This window comes from Cynocephalus volans, chromosome 17 (assembly GCF_027409185.1).
Source record: "Cynocephalus volans isolate mCynVol1 chromosome 17, mCynVol1.pri, whole genome shotgun sequence".
NCBI lineage: Eukaryota > Metazoa > Chordata > Mammalia > Dermoptera > Cynocephalidae > Cynocephalus > Cynocephalus volans.
The window spans coordinates 24,652,417-24,672,395 of NC_084476.1; the positions used below are offsets into that span (position 1 = coordinate 24,652,417).

Genomic DNA, 19,979 nt, shown 5'->3' on the forward strand with positions numbered 1-19,979 from the left:
TTCAGAAATAGACTGTGGCACCCCTCCTGAGGTCCCAGATGGCTATATTGTAGGAAATTATACTTCCAGGCTGGGCAGCCAGGTTCATTACACTTGCAAAGAAGGATTTTTCAGTGTCCCAGAAGACACAATTTCAAGCTGTACAGCCCTGGGCACATGGGAGTCCCCAGAATTATACTGCCAAGGTGAGTTTTTGAGAGATTCAGGCTCCCAGCTTATACCATTTTGAGAGTGTTTTCATATTTTTCTCTTAAATATCACTTTGGGGTAGTAAATGAGTTAAATAGATTCAATAAATTTCTATTTATTTCTAGTAGGTTTTCAGTTGATTATCTCAATATTTTCAGGAATAGTATCTCATCATCTGCAAATAATGATAATTCCATCTATCATTTTTCTGTATTTAGAAAATTTGTTTTTCTCTTTTTCAATTTTTGTTTTTTTGTTTTTCTCTTCATTGATCACTTGGCTGGGGTTTTCAGAACAAACTTTAGTAGTGTTGAATATTTCTTTCAACATGAATATGAATATTTCTTTCTTATTCCTAACTTTCATGGAAATGATTTTGGTGTTTCATCACTCATTCATGATCTTGGCTTTTTGATGTTATGCATATTTACTGTATGTACTATGTATACAAATACAAGGGTACGTCAAACAGTTCATGGAAAAATAGTATTGAAAGGTAATATGAATCATTCTCTGAACTTTTTGAATGCCCTTCATATAGCACTGTGTGCTAAGAGCAGTTCTAAGCCACTCTGTATAATATAGACTCTTTCAAACCTTACAATATCCCTATGAGTAGGCACTATTATCATCACATTTTACAGATGAGAAAACGCACTGTGAAGGCATAGAGAGGTTAAGTAATTTGCTTAAGGTCCTACAACTAACTAGTGGTAGAGCTGAAACTTGAACCTAGGAATTCTTTCACAGGTTATGTTTTCAATCACACTGTTATATTGCTTCTGCTTTTGTGGTGATGTTGGCTTTTGTTTTGTTTGTTACTTTTGGCTTTCTCTCTATCTCCAACTATTATGATTATACTAGTTTTTGGCTATGTATACATAATCTTAAGGAAGTATCCATCTGTTCCCATTTTACTAGTAGTTTTTTTTTTTTTAATCAGAAATGAGTTATTTTTATCATGTCTTTTAGGCACATATGAAAGTGATTATACATATTTTCTCCCTTTAAACAGTAATGTGGTGAGTTATATGATTAGATTTCCAGAGAGTGATAAGTACTAATTGCTGGAATGAATTATTCTGGGTCTTTGGTGTTTTATTCTTTTAATCTGGATTATATTTGCTAAATTTAATTTAGAATTCTTGCATCAATATTTCTAAGTGAATGTTTTCTTTTCTTAGGCCATCTTTGTTGGGTTTGGTTTCAATGTTATTCTGAATTTTAAAAAAAGAATGTGAAAGCATTTTCTTCTTTCTATTTTTTGGAATACTATAAATAGAAGTTTTAAAGATTTGGGAGATTTCAACTAGAAAACTATCTGGATGTGGCACTTTTGGAGAGGTAGCCCTTGGACTATTTTAAAAATTCTTTCTAAATTTACTGGTATGTTTACATTTCCTATTCCTTTGGGATCAATTTTAGTTATTTTTGTATTCCTAGAAAATTATCTTTCTCATCCAGATTTTCAAATTTATTTCTTGAGAGAAGTATAAGCACTCATATGTTTAATTTTCTGTAATTATATTTGTTTATAATTGTTTATAGCAGTGGAATATCAGGACTGATTCCAAATGTCTATCAATAAGAGATAGGTTAAATAAATCATAGCATATCCATAAAACAAAATATAATGTAGCCAATAAAAATTGTTAGAAAAAATTTTATTGACATAGGCAACTATTAACAATTTATTTCTGAGTTACAAATTCTATGAATAACATGATCTTAATTTTGAAAAAGTTTCTTTATACAAATATGCTCAGAAAAACTTTAGAAGGTTATGCATGAAAATGTTAATGGTGATAATTTCCACTGGGGGGATCCTGGATGATTTTTATATTTTATACACTTTCTGTATTGAAGGATTTTTTTTTTTTTTTACATATTAGACAAAGTAACAAAGTTGTTTCCATTTTGGAAAAAATAACAATTTTTTATTGATTTTATTGCATAGCTAAGAAACCTCAGTGATGTGCATAGCTGAGTTAATCCTTTTGATATTTCAGTTTGCTGTTCAGCCTCTAAACATGTTTTGATAGTTAATTATCATCCTGAGAGGCGGCATAAAGAAATTCTAAAGGTATATTTTAGTTCTCAGATTATCTTTCAATAGATCAATTAAAATGCAGAATTTAGATTAAAATGTGCTATAATGCCTATCAAAGAACCCTCTAAAGATTTATACAGGAAACCTCATATAAAACAATTAAAAACAAGTAGTCTTCTCGATTATCCAACTGAGAATATAGAAAGTTAATTTAGAGGGGCTGGCCCATGCCTTACTTGGGAGAGCGTGGTGCTGATAACACCAAGACCACGGGTTCGGATCCCATATAGGGATGGCCGGTTAGCTCACTTGGGAGAGCGTGGTGCTGACAACACCAAGTCAAGGGTTAAGATCCCCTTACTGGACATCTTCTAAAAAAAAAAAAAAAAAAAAAAAAGAAAGAAAGTTAATTTAGAGCACAGTGCTCATTACATTCCCCAAAGAACTGTTATTTAAAAGATCTTCGTATCTTTTCTCTCTCTAATAACTGCTCCGCTGCCTGCAGACACCCTCCCCCACCCCTCCCATCTCCACATGGCCACGGCTTCTCCTGCTGTGCCTGCTCCTGTCTAAGCATACATACCCCTTCTTATTTATCCTTCAGCCTTCCTTGGGGCTCCAGAATCTGGACCATGTGCCAGCCAAGACTATTTTTAGCTCAGAGTTATAAAGCCACAGGAATTGGGAATTCTACTAACAACACTAGCAAATTATGAACTTGGGTGCTGCTGAGGAGCAGGGCGTTTGTGAAGGGGTAGCTGCGTTACAGACAGCAGCTTTAGTCTACAGTGGGTGCCTTCTCGCAGTCACTGTGTCCTGCAGGCTCTGCTGCCTTGGCAGGGGTTCCTGCAACACGAGCCCCCCATCTGAGTGGACCTCAGAGGTGGTAGCTGGAAGTGAGGCCTGGAAGCTTCCACTGGCGGGGGCTCCTGTGGCCTCTCTTCCTTCTTAGGTTGGAATGGATTGAAATGTCATTTCCAACAACTCTCTGAAAAAGACAGAATCTCTAGCTTGTGTTTCCTATTATTTTGTTGTAATTATCATTTTTTTAATTTTCAGAAAAGATGCAAGTTAACAGTGACAGTTTAGAGAACTTACATTTCTGAATTTCAACCAAGCCAGGAGCAAGGTTAGGGAATCACTTAACTGTGTTACCAACAACAAATCCAGAGTCCAGGTCTGATGCTATATATGGTAGATACTGTGACTAAGAAAGTCTGGAGTCTGGGGGAGAGAGAAGACAAGAGCGCTACTAGTTGTTACATAGGGTGAGATCCTGAGCATTATGTGAGAAGAATGAGAAAAAGACTAAGAATTCAGATGGGGACCTGGGAAAAGTTACATGGAAAACGTGGCACTTGGGCTCTTTCCTTTGAGCACCACGGAGGAATGGGTTACAGTGTTGGCGGACCAGTTGGAGGGTTCTGGGGACATCTGTCTTCCAGATATGCTCCGCTACTTTCTGGGCCTTATCGTCCTTTCAGGCTGGGGATTCTTATCATCAGTGTGTCTGGTGCTGAACAGTCCTGTAGGAATCCACTTCTACGCTTGCCCCCTCCAGCCCATTCCCCACATAGCAGCAAGAATGAAGCTCTTGAAACATAAATTAGATTATCCTCTCCTTTGGCTTAAAACTCTGCTGAGACCATTGAAATGGCCATTGCATTTTGGATAAAATCCAAGCTCCTAACCTTGGCTTCTGAAGCCAACAGGGGTTTGGGCCTTTTGGCTTCTTTACAGGTTGTATCTTGTCACTCTCACCCAACCAGCACGACAGGCTCTTACCGGCTTCAGGGCCTTTGCACATGCTTTCCCTATACTTGAAATACTTGCCTTCCTGCTTTAGAAAAAAATTTTTTATTGTAGTAAAATATACATAATATAAGATTTACCATTTAGCTATGTATAACTGTGCAATTCTGTGACATTAAGTACATTTACAGTGTTGTACAGCCATCTCCATTTCCAGAATTTTTTCATCATCTCAAATAGAAACACTGTACCCATTAAACAGTGACTTCCCATTCCCTACCCTTTAGTCCCTGGTCAACTCTATTCTACCTTCTGTCTCAATGAATTTGTATTCTAGGTACCTCATATACTTGGAGCCACATAACATTTGTCTTTGTATGTCTGGCTTCGTTCACTTAGCCTAATGTTTTCAAGGTTCATCCATGTTGTAGCATGTATCAGAACTTGATTCCTTTTTTTTTTTTTTTTTTTAAAGATGACCGATAAGGGGATCTCAACCCTTGGCTTGGTGTTGTCAGCACGACACTCTACCGAGTGAGCCACGGGCCAGCCCTAGAACTTGATTCCTTTTTAAGGCTGAAGAATATTCCATTGTATGGGTAGATCACATTTTGTTTATCCATTCAGCTGTTATTGGAGACTTCCTGCTTTTTGCATAAGAAGCTCCTTTTCATTTTTTAAGTTTCAGCTTAAATGCCACCTCTGACATTATTCTCTTAGTACCCAATATGTAAGTATATTATTCATGATTATTTTTATGGTTTTTTTGTTAGCCTCTCCTTCTGAACTGTAAGTCTGGGAGCTCAGTGACCATGTAGTCTTCTTCAGCAGGATCACCTCAGCATCCGACACCATGCCTGGCATACCCAAGGACTGTGGAAGCACCTTGAATCCCCCTTGAAAGGTGCACAGACAAGGGCAGGCATTGTGGGACTGGCTCCTGAGCTGCTGTCCCAGCTTATGCTGTGGCTGAGCCTTGCTGAAACTCCGGCCTCCTCTTTTGTTTCATCCCTCAAGTTTTATGCCCTTTCCCAATTCAGTACCTTTTTGCTTGGTCTTCTGGACCTTCATGCTTCTCACTTGGCATGATGTCTCTACACTTTGAAGAAGCAGGAACAGAGCCTGTGAGACTCCCTCCTGGTTTCCCCCATAGCCTTGTATACAGCCCTATGGGATGGACAGCCCAGCACTGTGGGCTGATTGCAGAGGCAGAGTTTCTCCTTTGAGTTGGTCAACAAGGGTGGGACAGAGTTTCTAAAGTCCACTAATAGCAGAACCTGATTCTCTATAGGTGGCCAGCACTTTAATGTTGCTTTGTGTTGCTCTGCCCCCCATGGATTTGTCACCCTACTTCCCCTGAGTGACAGAGATGCAAAGGATTACTCAAAGCCCATCTCTTCTGAGCAGTGAAAGACCCCAAAGCAGTTAACTTCCCTTGGGAATGCTCCAGTGAGAGTCATTCCTTCCTTGGGAAATTAACCCCAAATTGGGGTTCTCTTCCTGCATTTATTTTCCAGACCAGGAAGTTACAGGAAGAGAACATAGGTGGGGTTATAGTTTAACAATATAGGCTGGTAACTTTCAGTGAAACAAGCCAGATGACATTCCAATAAGGCTATCAACAAAAGCTTGATCTTAGCAAATATTCCTTCTTACAGCAATTTTCAGTATCTTTACATAACAATCAGTAACTAGTCTGTCCTTGAGCCAGCAACCTTGCTGTGCCACAAGTCTTTATCTTATGCCAGAGACTTCATAGCCTGAGGAAAATTTCTAGTCTTCTGCAAGGTCAATATTTGAAACTGCAAGACTTTGGAAAACCAGGCCCTGTGAGGTACGTATGCTTCATAGTATATTCCACACTTTAAGGTTTGTGAAGTTTATAAGTTGACATTATTTCGCATTTCACAGAGGAATTTAAGGACCAGGACAATATGTCAATAATATCACTATATGTCATAAGGTTATCTACCAAGGTGAGAACCCAAAGCACTTTTCTAGAACACAGTTCCCTGTCAAAGCAGCCCATGGGAGCCCTGCAGATGGGAGGCAATGATGAAAAAGCTGGAGGGCCCTAGCAGGTGAGGGACACTGGGGCACCCACACCTTCATGCACGGTGTGGTCAAGGACTCACCCAGAGGGTATTTATTGTTGCCAAGTCAATGCTTCATTTTTTGAGATTTTCTTAGTGGCACTCAATTTCATCTCTACAAAGTTGAGTAGAATTTGAAAAAGTTCTGACATAAATTGGAACACAGATTAGTGTACTCAGGTGAGGGGTGGCAGGTAAGTTCCACTGCAAAGCTGCCTCTGAATTTTTAGTGCTGTTTTGTAAGGTATTCTGAGACCACATCCAGACTTAGGACTTAGCAGGCAAGAGTGCTGTGATTGACTCCCTCCCGAGTGACGGAGGATGGGGTGGTGGACTTTTACCTTGTGTTTATCATCTGTGTTCCGGATGATGGGAGGTTTCACTCATTTGAAATACATTTTCTGGCACTGCATTGTGTACCAGTCTTTTAAAACCTTTTTAAAAACTGCATTGACTTACTCGCTGCATGCAACAAATCTCTTGGTTTGCCCTTTTGTCAAGTAAATGACATTAAAATATGTCTCCATATTTGTAAGTGGTTGGGGTCATTTGGGTGTGCAAAATGGGTGATGACATTGTTTATAAGACCATATGGAGTGGTGAGGCATGAGCTTTAGAATTAAAAAGACCTGTGTGAATTTTGGCTAAGACACTTACTAGTTGCATAACCACCTCTAAACCTCTCTCAGCTCTGGTTTCCCTCTGTAGAAGGGGATGAAATGGTGTTCATCCCATAGAATCATTATGAGGATTTAATGAGAAAAAGAAGAAAGCACTTGGCACTGTGCCTAATGCAGAGTAGCTGCTGGATCCATGTTACTATCATAAATAGGAGGATCGTTCTCCAGTGGGGAGTGGCAGGTATATTTTTAACAAAAATTTAAGATCTTTCTGAAATATCCTACCATGAAGTGGGAAGGTCTAAAATTCTTCAGTTTTTACTTTACCTTATTTATTTGTTTTCAATTAAAATATCCTATTTACAATTACAGCATTAAAATTAAGAATCTTAATGGTATCTTCTGAAAAAAAATTTCATATGCAGCTCAAACCATCAAAAACCATTATCACCTCTACAAATGGAATCCTTACAAGAAATATGTTGATAACATATTTTTTTCTCCTAACACTCATGCTTTTTCCCACCCTATCACCTCCTCTGCAGTTTCTCAAGTGTTCAGATTCTAGCTGTTTCCATACTAGACACTATTTATTGACAATAAGTGTTCTGTAAAATGGAAAGTTTTTTTTTGTCCAAATGAGCTTTCTCTATGAATATGATCTGAAGAAAATATACTGTTAGTCAAGGCTAAGGTTCATGGAAGACTTTAGAATCGCAGAATATATCAAAAGTAATCTTTTTCTTTCTACTGCCTTAGGGGCAGTTGGACTTTTTGGTACTAATAAGCTCATTATCTTAGAGCAGTTAATAAACTACTCTTGAGAATGTGCTTCTTGGTATGCTTATAACCCTCCCGTTTTCCTTTGATGGTTGCAATTACATTTTCTAAATTCAATTTGCAGGGCTGGCCCGTGGCTCACTCGGGAGAGTGCGGTGCTGATAACACCAAGCCAAGGGTTACGATCCCCTTACTGGTCATCTTTAAAATAAATAAATAAATAAATAAATTCAATTTGCCACATATTGAGATGTTAGATTCCAACCCCCAATATTGATGATATATGTAATTTTGTGCTCAAATGATCCTGGAATGAGGGTCTAACTGTATGTAGCCAAATCCAGAACTACAAAATGCATGAAACTTTGTCAAGGGTTACAGTTTTCAGCCCAGTTCCTCAGGCCATAATACTTATGTGTGACCATCGCCAAGATATATAGGCACAGCCCACAACAAGCTTGCCATGTAGTGGAGGAGAGAACGTTTTTATGAATGAAACAAACAAAGGAAGTATAGGTATCATGCTGAATTATCTGACTCAGAACATGAGTTAGTGTAGACTCTGGTGTTAATCTGCCTAGACCCTTTGGGCCCTTGCAACCAACCATATTTTACTAATTTCCAAGTGATTTGTAAACCTTCTGATTTGATTCTAAGGCATGATAGAGACTTATTTCTATTATTGTTGGAGAAAGAAGAAAACTGACTTTAATGTGATTTTCTTCAGTTTCCACACTTGTTTCTACCCATTTGCAGAGCTTTACATCTAGTACTTGTTTATTTTTCTGGAAAGCTTTTTTTTGAGCCAATATCAGTAAGGGGAATAGGTCTCTCATTCATTTCCCTGGCAGTTGGCAAAATGTCTGCTGCAATTTATAGGCTTTGCTGGTCACTTGTTTCTTTCTCAGGTTATTTATTGATCTCTAAACAGTTGTAGTTGAAGTCTTATATTACTATGTTATTTCTGTCATCAATCCATGTTATCATGCTGATGTTTATAACAAACAGCAGCCAATATGTGATATAGTCAGTTGTTGATTAGATGCCATAAATTGCCTATACCTTTCATCAAACATTTCCTTCTGGAATATTTTCTTGGGTAGAATGTTAAAGCTAGCAGTGTGGATGAACATTTTTACCTTCAAGATATGAGATAAAGTTACATTATAAATTTGGCCCTTGAAATGGCACAACACGTTTCCCCCCAGGGAGACCTATTTTGAAGTTGAATAAAATCACAGACAATGGGAGAGTAAGGAGAAATTCCCAGTGATGCTCATAATTAGTTGACTGTATTCCTGATGCAGAGTCAAACATTGTTACTAAATAATGCAATTAGCCTCAGAAACATGTGCTTTAATGAACACCCCTATGCATATGCAATGCAAATTTGTGTTACTTATTTTTTTCTTTCCTTTGGATATAAACTGTTTTTCAGATGTTTACTTCCTTGTGATAGTAAGAGTTTTGGGGATGGTTTTCATGTAGAATTACGCTTTTATTACCTACTGCGGCCTCTGTTGGATTGATTTTCTAGTATGTGTTAGTAGGAACACCTACTCATCTTGGGCCTGAGAAAAAGTGGCAGTGTCTGCTGTCTCTCTTAAGCGTGGTGGGAATATCTGTGACAGGGCCATGTTCCAGTTAAGATCCAGGCCAGACCCTCATAGAGTTATACATCAGCACCAAGAAGGTTTCAGAGGGTCTACATAGCTATAGAGGGAAATCTGTTTCCAGTAGCTCTCTTGCTCTGGCAAAGTTCTTGGAGACAAGATTGGGCAGGGAGAGTTGTCATGAGAACCCTTCTGGACTGACTTGAATGCTCCTTCATGCAACCTTGTCTCCTCAGGTTTAGGTAACCTATAAGGTCAGTTCTAGTCAGGGCCTAGAATGGATCCCTTTGTTGTGAGGCTGCCTGGATTTAATGGGCCTGGACTTTGGTGTTACACAAACCGCATTTGGAATATCGTCTCTATTTTTAACTCATGGTGTGGTGATTGAATATGACTTAAGCTCTTAGGTCTTCCATTTTCATATCTGTAAACTACATGAGAAAAGCCTATCTGCTTTGCAGGGTTTTCTGTGAGGAATAAGTAAGGTAGTATATATCTAGTACACTACCTTGTGTTCAGAAGGGTTTCAATGAATGCTATTGTTATTGAAATTATTGTGGCCTGAACACATTTCTTAGAATTCCTTGGTACAAGGCTGATAATAGTTTTTGTGTTTTTTTTTTTCTCATTTCTTATCTTCTTGGTGTTTGGTAGGTGTGAGTTACCTCTGTTAGATAACAAATAATAGAAGTAATGTCTGTCTTGTTATTGTACTTACAATTTACTTATGTCTGTTTCCTTTACCAGGGGCTGTTATGATATCACAGTCACATTTATTACATCTTGAACAATAATAAAGCAGTAGCAAGCTATCAATGAACAACTATTTATTGAGTATTTACTATGTAAAACACACGATTTTAAGCAGGCATTGTGAGGGTACGAGAATTACAAGACAAAGTTGCTTTAGGAACTGTTTATATATTTAAGAAGATAAAATACATTCACAGAAAGACACTAAATCCTCAAGGCATGAAATAAAGTTTAAATTAATACTATAGCTAATACTCGTGTAAGTATAGATAATACCCACTATATACTTATTATATCCATTAAGTATAGATAATACTTTTTAAACAAAAATTTATTTTATATGACATGCTGTAATTATACATGCTTGTGGGGCAGAATTTGGTGTTTTGATACATGTATAATGTTGTAATATGATGGGGTTGGGGAAGTTAATGCAACCTTCAACTCATGCATTTATCGTTTCTTTGTGGTGAAAACATTCAAAAGCCTCTCCTCCAGCTATTACGTAATATTCAAAACTTAACTGTAACCGTAGTCACCCTCCTGTGCAATAGCACACCTGTTTGTCTTTCTGTGCCTGCTGACTTCACTTAACCCAATGACGTCCAAGTCCATCCATGTTGCCCTGAAAATGACAGGATTTCATTCTTTTTTATGGCTGAATAGTATTCCACTGTGTATATTTACCACATTTAAAAAATCCATTCATCCATTATCGCACACTTAGGTTGATTCTACATCTTGGCTATTGTAAATTGTGCTGCAAGATAATACTTTTTTATCTTATTTTATTTATTTTTTATATTGGTTATACATATTCATGAGGCACAGAGGAATACTTCTTGATTCCACCTCTTCTCTCACCCTCACATCCATTCCATCACCAGGAACCTTCATTCTGTTCTGCTTCCAGATTACATCTCAAATCCTTCGTCGTCTTTCCATCTCCACCCTCTCCTCTGCAGTTCCTCCAAGACCTCATCGTCTCTCGTTGGACCACTGCTGTAGACCCCGAGTGACCTTTCTCCTTTGATTCTTGTTCTTCCATTGATTCTCTACGCAACAGTCAGAGTGGTTATTTGAGAACCTAAATCAAATCATTTCATTCCCTTACTTAAAACCTAGCAAGAACATTCAGTTGCTCTTAAAGTAAAAATCCAAGATTTACAAGGCTCGGTGTGCTGTGGCTGTGCTTTTCTCTCCACCTTCATCCCAGGCCATGCTCTGGCTCACCAACTATGCTCTAGCCTCACCCATCTCCTTTCCCTTCCTGGAACACACCACAAGCTTTCTCACCTCAGGGTCTTTGCACTGGCAATTTCGTTCTATTGAAATGTTCTTCTGCTGGTCCCAGCGATGGCTGGTTCATTCTTGTCCTTTAGGTCCTAACTCAGATGCTACCTCTTCAGAGAGATCAAACTATTTGTGACCACTCTGTTTAAAAAGGCTTTCCCTTCCTGTCACATTATTTTATTTCCTGCGTGACATTTACCACAATCACAATTATCTTGCTGATTTATTTTTTTTGTCTGTTGACTCTCCCTAGGTTCCATGAGGGCAGTGATCTTGTCCATTTTGTTTGTTGCTGTGTTAGGCACTCCATAAATATATGGATCAATGAACAAATGAATATGGATCACAAAAGTTTAGAGGAAGAAGGCATCTCTCTGCTAGTCATGGAGCAGATTAGGCATTTGCTAGGTATGAGGGAGAAAGAGTGAACCTGGAGATGAGTGTGAGCAGAGGCAGAGGGAACTATGCTGAGGTGGGACGGGCAGACACTGTAGGATTGCAGAGATGGAGCAGCTCTTGAGAGGCCATGGGAAGGAATCTGACTGACATGGACTCAACTCCTGGCCATCCCATAACTACCTATGTAGCTTTATTTAACCATTTGAACCATCTTCATCTGTAAAATGGGGAAAATGATCCCTACTGTGGAGGGTTATTGTGAGCATAATGCTTTATACTTAGGGTCCTATTGGAATGCATGTGTAATAAACGTTAGCCGTTTGTATCAGTGTTTAATTCAGATTCCCAGCTAAGGTTGTGCATCAAAATCAAATTTGGAGCAATGTAGAAATGGCGATGCCAAAAACTCAACTCAGTTCTACTGAATCAGAAGAGCTATCTCTGGGTGGGGGTGGGGGTGGGACTCCAGCATGTGTGTTTTGCAAAAGCTCCCCAGTTGATTCAGATGTATAGCTGTTGTTTAGAACCATGTGTTTAATCCAAGCCATGCTGGAATTTTCTCTAAACATCTCTTGCTGAGAGACTCGAATAGCTTTGTAATGGGAACTCACAGAGCCACAGGTCCAGCTGCCCACCACTTTGGCATCTACCCGAACCTCTGAACTTTAGTCCCTCAAGACCAGGCCATTGATCTCTTATCAATTGGGTAATATTTGGTATTAATTTTTTAAAAATCTTGCAGTCACAATAAAGGCATTATGCCTTCTGTTATTCTTGGTCATGTCCAAGATGGAAGCCAATCTAGTTATCTTCTGTACTCTCACCCCTTTAGTATCTGGGCTTCTCCCCTAACCCAACTACCCTTTGCTGGGTTCCCACCCAAACCTCTCCACTGAGTTCTTTAGAATGTCAGCTTCAAGGTATACACAACTACATAAACCTATACCTTCAATGTCTTTACTGATATTCCCTCTACTTCCTGCTGTAACTGAACCCCGGCTTAAAATAGATGTTTTAGATGTCAACAATGACTGAAATATTAACTAGCTGTTTGGTTGGTTGCTCATGTACCCACAAATATATTCATGTGTTGGAATGTTTGGGGCCAGTAAATATGCATAAAGGTTTGATGCTGGGAAAACATGATGAGAGCCAAGGGGTCTTGTATCTGGTAAACATGTATGAAAAAGGAATCAAACCCTGTGAGCAAACATGGCACATGAGAGGTAGACAGGGTTGGAGATTTATGAAATGACCACCTTGTTCTTGTCCCATAACTGCTTATTCCTTCATCTGTACTGACCAGAAACTTTTTCTTTTTTCTTTTTTTTAATCTCAGAGCCAAAGGACTGGTCAGGCGGGTCGGGCTGTTGCATTAAGTGTCTTATGATAACTCCAATGACAACAGATGAGACCCTGCTTTGGGAAGCCTCCTCAGGGAAATAACTCTTGGGTCCTGCAACAGACCAGACATCCACAGTGGGATGGAGAAGAGTGTCATTCCATTAAATCCACTAAGTCTGTATCGGAGGCTCATGTAACAGAAGCCACCCATTTCGAAAGCCAGGAGTGGTTGATGGGGAGATGGGATCACATTATCCATACTATTTTTTCTATTTTGAATGCTTTATCTCAATAAGTAGTCTTCTTTTTTTTTTTTGTCTTTTTTCGTGACCGGTAAGGGTATCGCAACCCTTGGCGTGGTGTCGCCTGCACCGCGCTCAGCCAGTGAGCGCACGGGTCATCCCTATATAGGATCCGAACCCGTGGCGGGGGCGCCCGCTGCGCTCCCAAGCGCCACACTCTCCCGAGTGCGCCATGGGATCGGCCCTCAATAAGTAGTCTTCTATTGTAAAAGCCTGATGTCATGAGTGCTTACTATTTTTGGCTTTCTACAGATTGGGGAAAAAATGAAAAAATCAGTATGAATGCCGAAATATCTTTCGTTTCTGTTTTTAGGTGTAACTGGGACTGTTGGTTACATTTGGAATTATTATGGCCATCTTCTTTCATATTTTATATTTATTATACTTTTTTGAATAACATTGTATCTATGAGCTCCCCACTATCACATAACATGAGAAATTGACCATGCTTTACTTCTTCCCTTCACCTTACTGCTCAGGTTTTATTGACATAATTTGGAATTTTATTTTCAAGTTACTAATTTTTTTACATTGTTCAGCTTTTACTTCTGGAATCCTTTACTAATAGTATATGATGCTCTATGGTCACAGTTAAATGATGAGGGAGACTTACTGTACATCTTGCTGGTTTTATTGCTCATTAGTATTTCTTCTAAAACCTTCTGCCATCCACTCCTTTTCTCAGGGTATTTATTTTTGTTTCTTTTTTGTTGAACCAGAGTTATTTTTGAATCTTTTTTCCCAGAAAAGATACACATATGGATTTTTAAAAATTCTAAAACATTGGAAAATGACTTTTTTGTTCTCTTATGCGAAGTATAGTTTGGCTGAGCCTAGAATGGTCATGTCATAATCTTCCTCCTTCAGCTACTTCTCTGTAAATATTCCATTGTCTTTTTAAAATATTTATTTATTTTTATTAAAAAATTTTTTTTGGCAGCTGCCCGGTACAGGGATCTGAACTCATGAGCTTGGTGTAATCAGTACCACACTCTACCAAGTGAGCTAACCAGCTAGCCCATTGTCTTTTAGTAATCACAGTTGTACAGAAGAAATTTCATATTAATTTTATAATTCCAAGTTTGTGTCCTGTTAGCAACTGACTTTTTTTTTAAAAGTTCATGTAAATTGAATGTTTAGAAGATAAACACTTTTTTTTTTCGAATATATTTTATTTTATTTTATTTTATTTTTATTTTTTTATTTTTTTATTTTTTAAATTTTATTTTGTCGATATACATTGTGGCTGATTATTGCTCCCCATCACCAAAACCTCCCTCCCTTCTCCCTCCCCCGAAGATAAACACTTTTGAACCAACCTAAATGTCCATCGAGTGATGACTGGATGAGGAAAATGTGGTATATACACTCAATGGAATACTACTCTGCCATAAAAAAGAATGAAATACTGCCATTTGTAGCAACATGGATGAACTTAGAGAAAATTATGTTAAGTGAAATAAGCCAGGCACAGAAAGAGAAATACTGCATGTCCTTGCTCATAAGTGTGAGCTAAAAAATAAACAAATATATAAAAAAAGAAAGAACAGAAGAAAGAAACAACAATCACAACAATACATTGAGCTTTCCAAAGGAAAGAACAGAACTGAGGTTTACCAAAGGTGGGAAAGGCGGAGGGGGAGGGGAGTTAGTGAGAAATTGGTAAGGGGCCACAAAAAATGATTACATGTGTAATGATAAGTATACTAATTATCCTGATTTGAGCATTACATATTGAACACAGGGACTGATATTCAATATGGTTCCCTGTAGGTATGTACAATCAATTATATTTCAATTAAAGAAAAAAAAGATAAACACTTTCTTCCTTAATTTGCTTTAAAAGGTTCAGAGACTTTGTGCATATTTCATTTAATATTCAGTTGGCAACAATTGTTACAATTGCATTATTACACCTACTCAGGAGTTAATGATCTGAGAATACATAGTAAATGGTACCAGAAAATGTTAACATTTATTTATTTATTTTTTTGTCGGTTTTTTTTTTTTTTTTTCGTGACCGGCACTCAGCCAGTATCCGAACCCGCGGCGGGAGCGTCGCCGCGCTGCCAGCGCAGCACTCTACCAACTGCGCCACGGGCTCGGCCCAAAATGTTAACATTTAAAAGAACCCTATGATGTATTATTTCATAGATCAAGGAATTTTTTATAAGTAAATCATCTCATTATTTGACTATTCTGTATGTGTGCATGTTTGGAAATTTCCTTAAATTCAGACATAGTTGTTTTCTGTACTTCTGAACAACCTTATTTTATATATATCTATATTTGGAATATTTGATGGGGTTAGTGTTTTCTCTTTTCCCATCTGAGTGGCTCCTATCATTATTAAATGTTTATTTCTCAAATACTAATTATAGGGTGAGATGTCGGGGCTCCTAACTAGTGTTGTGTTTCTTCCCATTGCAGAGATTGACTGTGGCAGCCCTCCACAAGTGCGACATGCTGTCTTGGTAGGGAATCACAGCTCTAGCCTGGGCGGCATGGCTCACTATGTCTGTCAAGAGGGCTTTGAGAGCCCTGGAGGAAAGATTACTTCTGTTTGCACAGAGAAAGGCACCTGGAAAGAAAGCACTTTAACATGCACAGGTACAGATTTCATTTTGCTGGGGCTCCTGTTACTTGGGAACAAAATAGCCAGCATGAGCATAAAACCATTTAATCGCTGCCTCACTCTGTGCTCTGTGTCTGGCTCTGCCATTTACGTGGGTGGGCACCTGGCTTTAGATTTGTCAGATAAATCCTGAAGATTTAGAGGGTGGATGGGGAAAATAAGTTGGATACAAAATTCTACGCATCCATCTTTTGAAACTCACCTTAAATCACAGTGATTCTTTTCTCCTCTGCTTGATGGGCTGAGAAATTTTCTCCATGATCCATTTTCTCAGAGGGGCATGCTCCTAATTTAGCATATGTTGACAGCTTTTCAGAGAAAAGGTGATGTAATGAAAATAAGTTTTCCAATGTTTATTTTTATAATTGTGGTAAAACACACAAAATAACATTTACCATCCTAACTATTTTTAAGTGTACAATTCAGTGGTGTTAAGTATAGTCACACTGTTCTGTAACCAATCTGCAGAACTTTTTCATCTTGCAAAACTGAAACTCTTTATCCATTAAACAACTCCCCACTCCACCCCTCCCCACACCCACTGGCAACCACCATGCTATTCTATCTCTTATGAATTTGACTATTCTAGGTATCACATATAAGTAGAATCATATGGTATTTGTCTTTTTGAGGCTGGCTTATTTCACTAAGCATAATGTCTTCATGTACATTATGTTGTGGCATGTGTCAGAATTTCCTTCCTTTTTAAGGCTAAATAATATTCCATTGCATGGATATATGACATGTTTATCCATTTGTCTGTCAATGGGCACTTGGGTTGCTTCTACCTTTGGCTATTGTGAATGATGCTGCAGTGAATATAGGTGTGCAAATATCTCTTTGAGACCCTGCTTTCAATTCTGTTGGATATTCAATTCCAGAAGTGTAATTGCTGGTGAAAAGGAGTTTTGAGACTTCAGTTCCAATTCTAGCAGTGTGTTCAGTTCCAATTCTAGCCTCAGTTTCCTCATCTATAGAATGGGGGGAAGAAAACCTCTGCCTTTTTTTTTTAAATTTAAATTTATTTTATCTATTGAATCAAAATCGATTATACATATTTTGGGGGGTGAACATTGAGATAAGTTGATCAAATTAATATTACTAGCATATATATTGTTACAAATCATAATTATTCTTTATGCCCCTTGTCCAATCTCTTCCGTTCCCCCCTCTTCCTCACCCTTCCCCCTCTAATTGCCCTAGATTTCTTCTCTCCTTCTGAAAGAATAATGGTTACTCTGTTGATTTGTTGTCTAGATGATCTGTCCAATGCTGAGAGGTGTGATCAGGTCCCCCAATATTATCATAGAGCAGATACTTCTTCTATCACTCTGAAATGGGCTTTGTGGTGAGAGACATCCTCTTCTTTTCTTTATCTCTTTGGTGACTTTCCTTGTGTGAATTCACTCCAGTGGCTGAATGACAATCTGCATGGTGATTGTGGTGTTTAGCCACTTTTGCAGCAGCCATGGTTATTGTGATGGCTGTGGTGGGCCACCCATATGAAGGTAATGTTTTTGGCATGCTCCTTGGCGCTGGCACTGTGCCTGGTTGTGGAGAGTGTCTGGTCCCCTTCTCCATGCCTCTGGTCCCTGGACGGGCTCTGAGGTGTTGGTGCCATGTGCCTCGTTGTGGGAGGGGGGGTCTGCTCCCTGGCTTCATGCCTCAGGTCACCAGGCAGGCCCGGGGGCCCTGGCATGGTGTGCCTAGTTGTGTGTGGGGGTCAGGTCCCCTTTTCCATGCCCCGGGAGCCCGGGCGGGCCCCGAGGTACTGGCACAGTGTGCTTGGTTGTGGGAGGGGGGTCTGGTCCCCTTTTTCATGCCCCAGGTCCCCAGGAGGGCCCTGAGGCACTGGTGCAGCATGCCTGGTTGGGGGAGAGGGGTCTAGTCCCCTTCTCCGTACCCCAGGTCCCCGGGTGGGCCCCAAGGTGCTGGTGGTGTGCCTGGTCTGGAACTAGTTTTTTGTCCTTTGCTTACTTCTAACAGGGGGGAACTTCCTGTGGGAACCAGTACTTGAGCTGTGTGGTTAAGTTAAATTGCTGCTTTGCTACTGTTTCCCTAGGGAAAGCTTTTTGTGAAGCTCAGAGTTTAGTGGTTGACCTTATAGGTACTTCCAGCTCTCCAGAGACCAGGTGGATCTGTGTTCTGCAGAAACTCTGATCTGGGTCTGAGGTTTTTCATCAACTGCACCCTTTGCAATTCTGCATCCTGACCAGTCTCCTCTGAGTAGTCCTGTGCTGATTGGGGGGCGGGTTGACTGTCCTTGCTGTGTCCCAGTGTTTTCCCTGGTGGGCCCGTCTCCTCCACCGCCCGTGCTGCAAACACCTCCCATGTGCCGGTCCCTTGCGATGACTCACCAGCCTCTGAATGGCTCCCTTTTTTCAGTTGTTCTGGCTCCTCGCTCCTGTGTGGGTCCACGGGAACCCTACTAGTGGTCTTGTTGTCCTGGGGCCACCAAGGCCCTCTTCTCTCCTGCTGCCTACAAGCAACTCCATCCACAGGGTACACCTGCGGCTCCTGCCAGCACCTGCTCCATGTGCTCATCAGCTCAAGCCTTAAAGCAGCCGCGGCCGGAAACACTCAGAGCAGTTTTTTCTTTCTCTCATCATGGTTTCTCCCGCCTTCATGAACTCCGTAGGTCTCTCCTCCTCTTCCCCTGAGCTCCAGCGGCCCCAGCTTGGCTGATGTTACATTTTTATAGTTGTAAATTGGTTGATTTGTGGGAGAGTGACGCTGGGAACCGTCTATTCTGCCATCTTGACTGGAAGTCAACCTCTGCCTTTTCTACTTCAATGAGTGTTAGGAGGGAATCAAATGAGATAATGTATTGGGAGCATTTTGAAAAGTCTAAAGCACCACGCGCACGTTAGTCCTTTTCCTGAAACTGCTAGCCTGGCGTGCAGATCTTCTCATGAATCAGCACTGTGCACTTCCCCGTGCTTAATTTCATGCCTCTGCCTCCTGGAGACAAGGTGGGGAAAGGTGGTGATCCTTATACCATTTGTGGTGGTTGGATAGAGGCTGTGACAAAATGGTTAACATAATCTCGAGTGGCTCTGGGAATATATTTCTGGATGTTGACTTGCTTGGCTGTGAAGACAGATCTCTGAACAGTGAAATCTCAAGGTAGCTTTGGTCTGGGTCTCTGGTTTGACTTGCAGCAGAATTGCGGTAGAATGAATGTCTTGGGTCTTGCCAATTGAAGCCTTCCATGGGAAAGTCTAGTCAGAGGAAGCAAAACATGTAGACTTCCAGTCATTATTTGTCCATAGAGCAATGGTTTATAACCATTTGGGGGAACAGGAATTTGGTGAAATCTATCCATTCATTCGACAGATATCTATTTAGCATATGCTATGTGGAAGGTACAAACACCACCCTCTTGGAATCAACAGGGAAAACAGAACGTTCCCCAAAGAAATGCACTTATACATGTAATGTTTTACACATATACATGTAATGTTTTACAAACAAATTCAAGGTGGTCACGGACTTCTGAAGCCCTTGAGTAAAGCATCCTTGGAGTAGATGGAAAATTCAGCTCAGCTGCTGAGGCCCTGTCTGTGCCATGCCATTCCTGCATTCAATTATCTCCACCACAAATGCAAGAAGATGTAGGCCAGAGACTGCAATCGTAGAAACAAAGAAGTGTAGATCCGGATGAGAACACAGAGATCTAGTTCAGCCTTCTCTTAGAGAGGTCTCATTGACTTGCCCAACTTGCACAGAGAAGCAAGGACTCCAGGGTCCCAGTTTTAATAACTGGGGAAGTAGAGAAGAGCTGATGCCATACTGGACTAGACCGATGGTCATTCCAACCTATCATTGCATCTCTAACAGCACCTCCAAGAGTTATTTGGAGGAGGGGAGGTAGCTGCCTCTTTGAGTGCTGAATTCAACATTTGGAGAAGTGTTCTGACGCTGACCATGGAGTCACTTGGTAAGAGAGCTGGGCATAGCTTCTGGACCCTCAGCCATTTGCTTCATTGCTCAAGTTACTCTGCCTCCACCATTCAGAATTTGATGGGGGTACAAGGATTAGTCAGTACATGAAAAACCCGTGGATCTGCATGGGGCATAGTAAGCTATTAATTAGCTGATGCTTGTAGAGCACTTTGAAGAACAAACATGTTATGTAATTGCTAATTACAGTTAC

The 19,979-nt window shown here is 39.9% G+C and overlaps 1 protein-coding gene across 1 annotated transcript in view; it reads left to right on the forward strand.

Moving 5' to 3' along the window:
* Positions 1-19,979, forward strand: part of SUSD1 (sushi domain containing 1) — a 107,782-nt gene that overhangs the window by 16,997 nt on the left and 70,806 nt on the right. The window contains exons 6-7 of the mRNA XM_063081671.1: positions 6-185; positions 15,619-15,798. Of these exons, the coding sequence (XP_062937741.1) occupies positions 6-185; positions 15,619-15,798 (360 nt within the window). The remainder of the gene's footprint in view (positions 1-5; positions 186-15,618; positions 15,799-19,979) is intronic.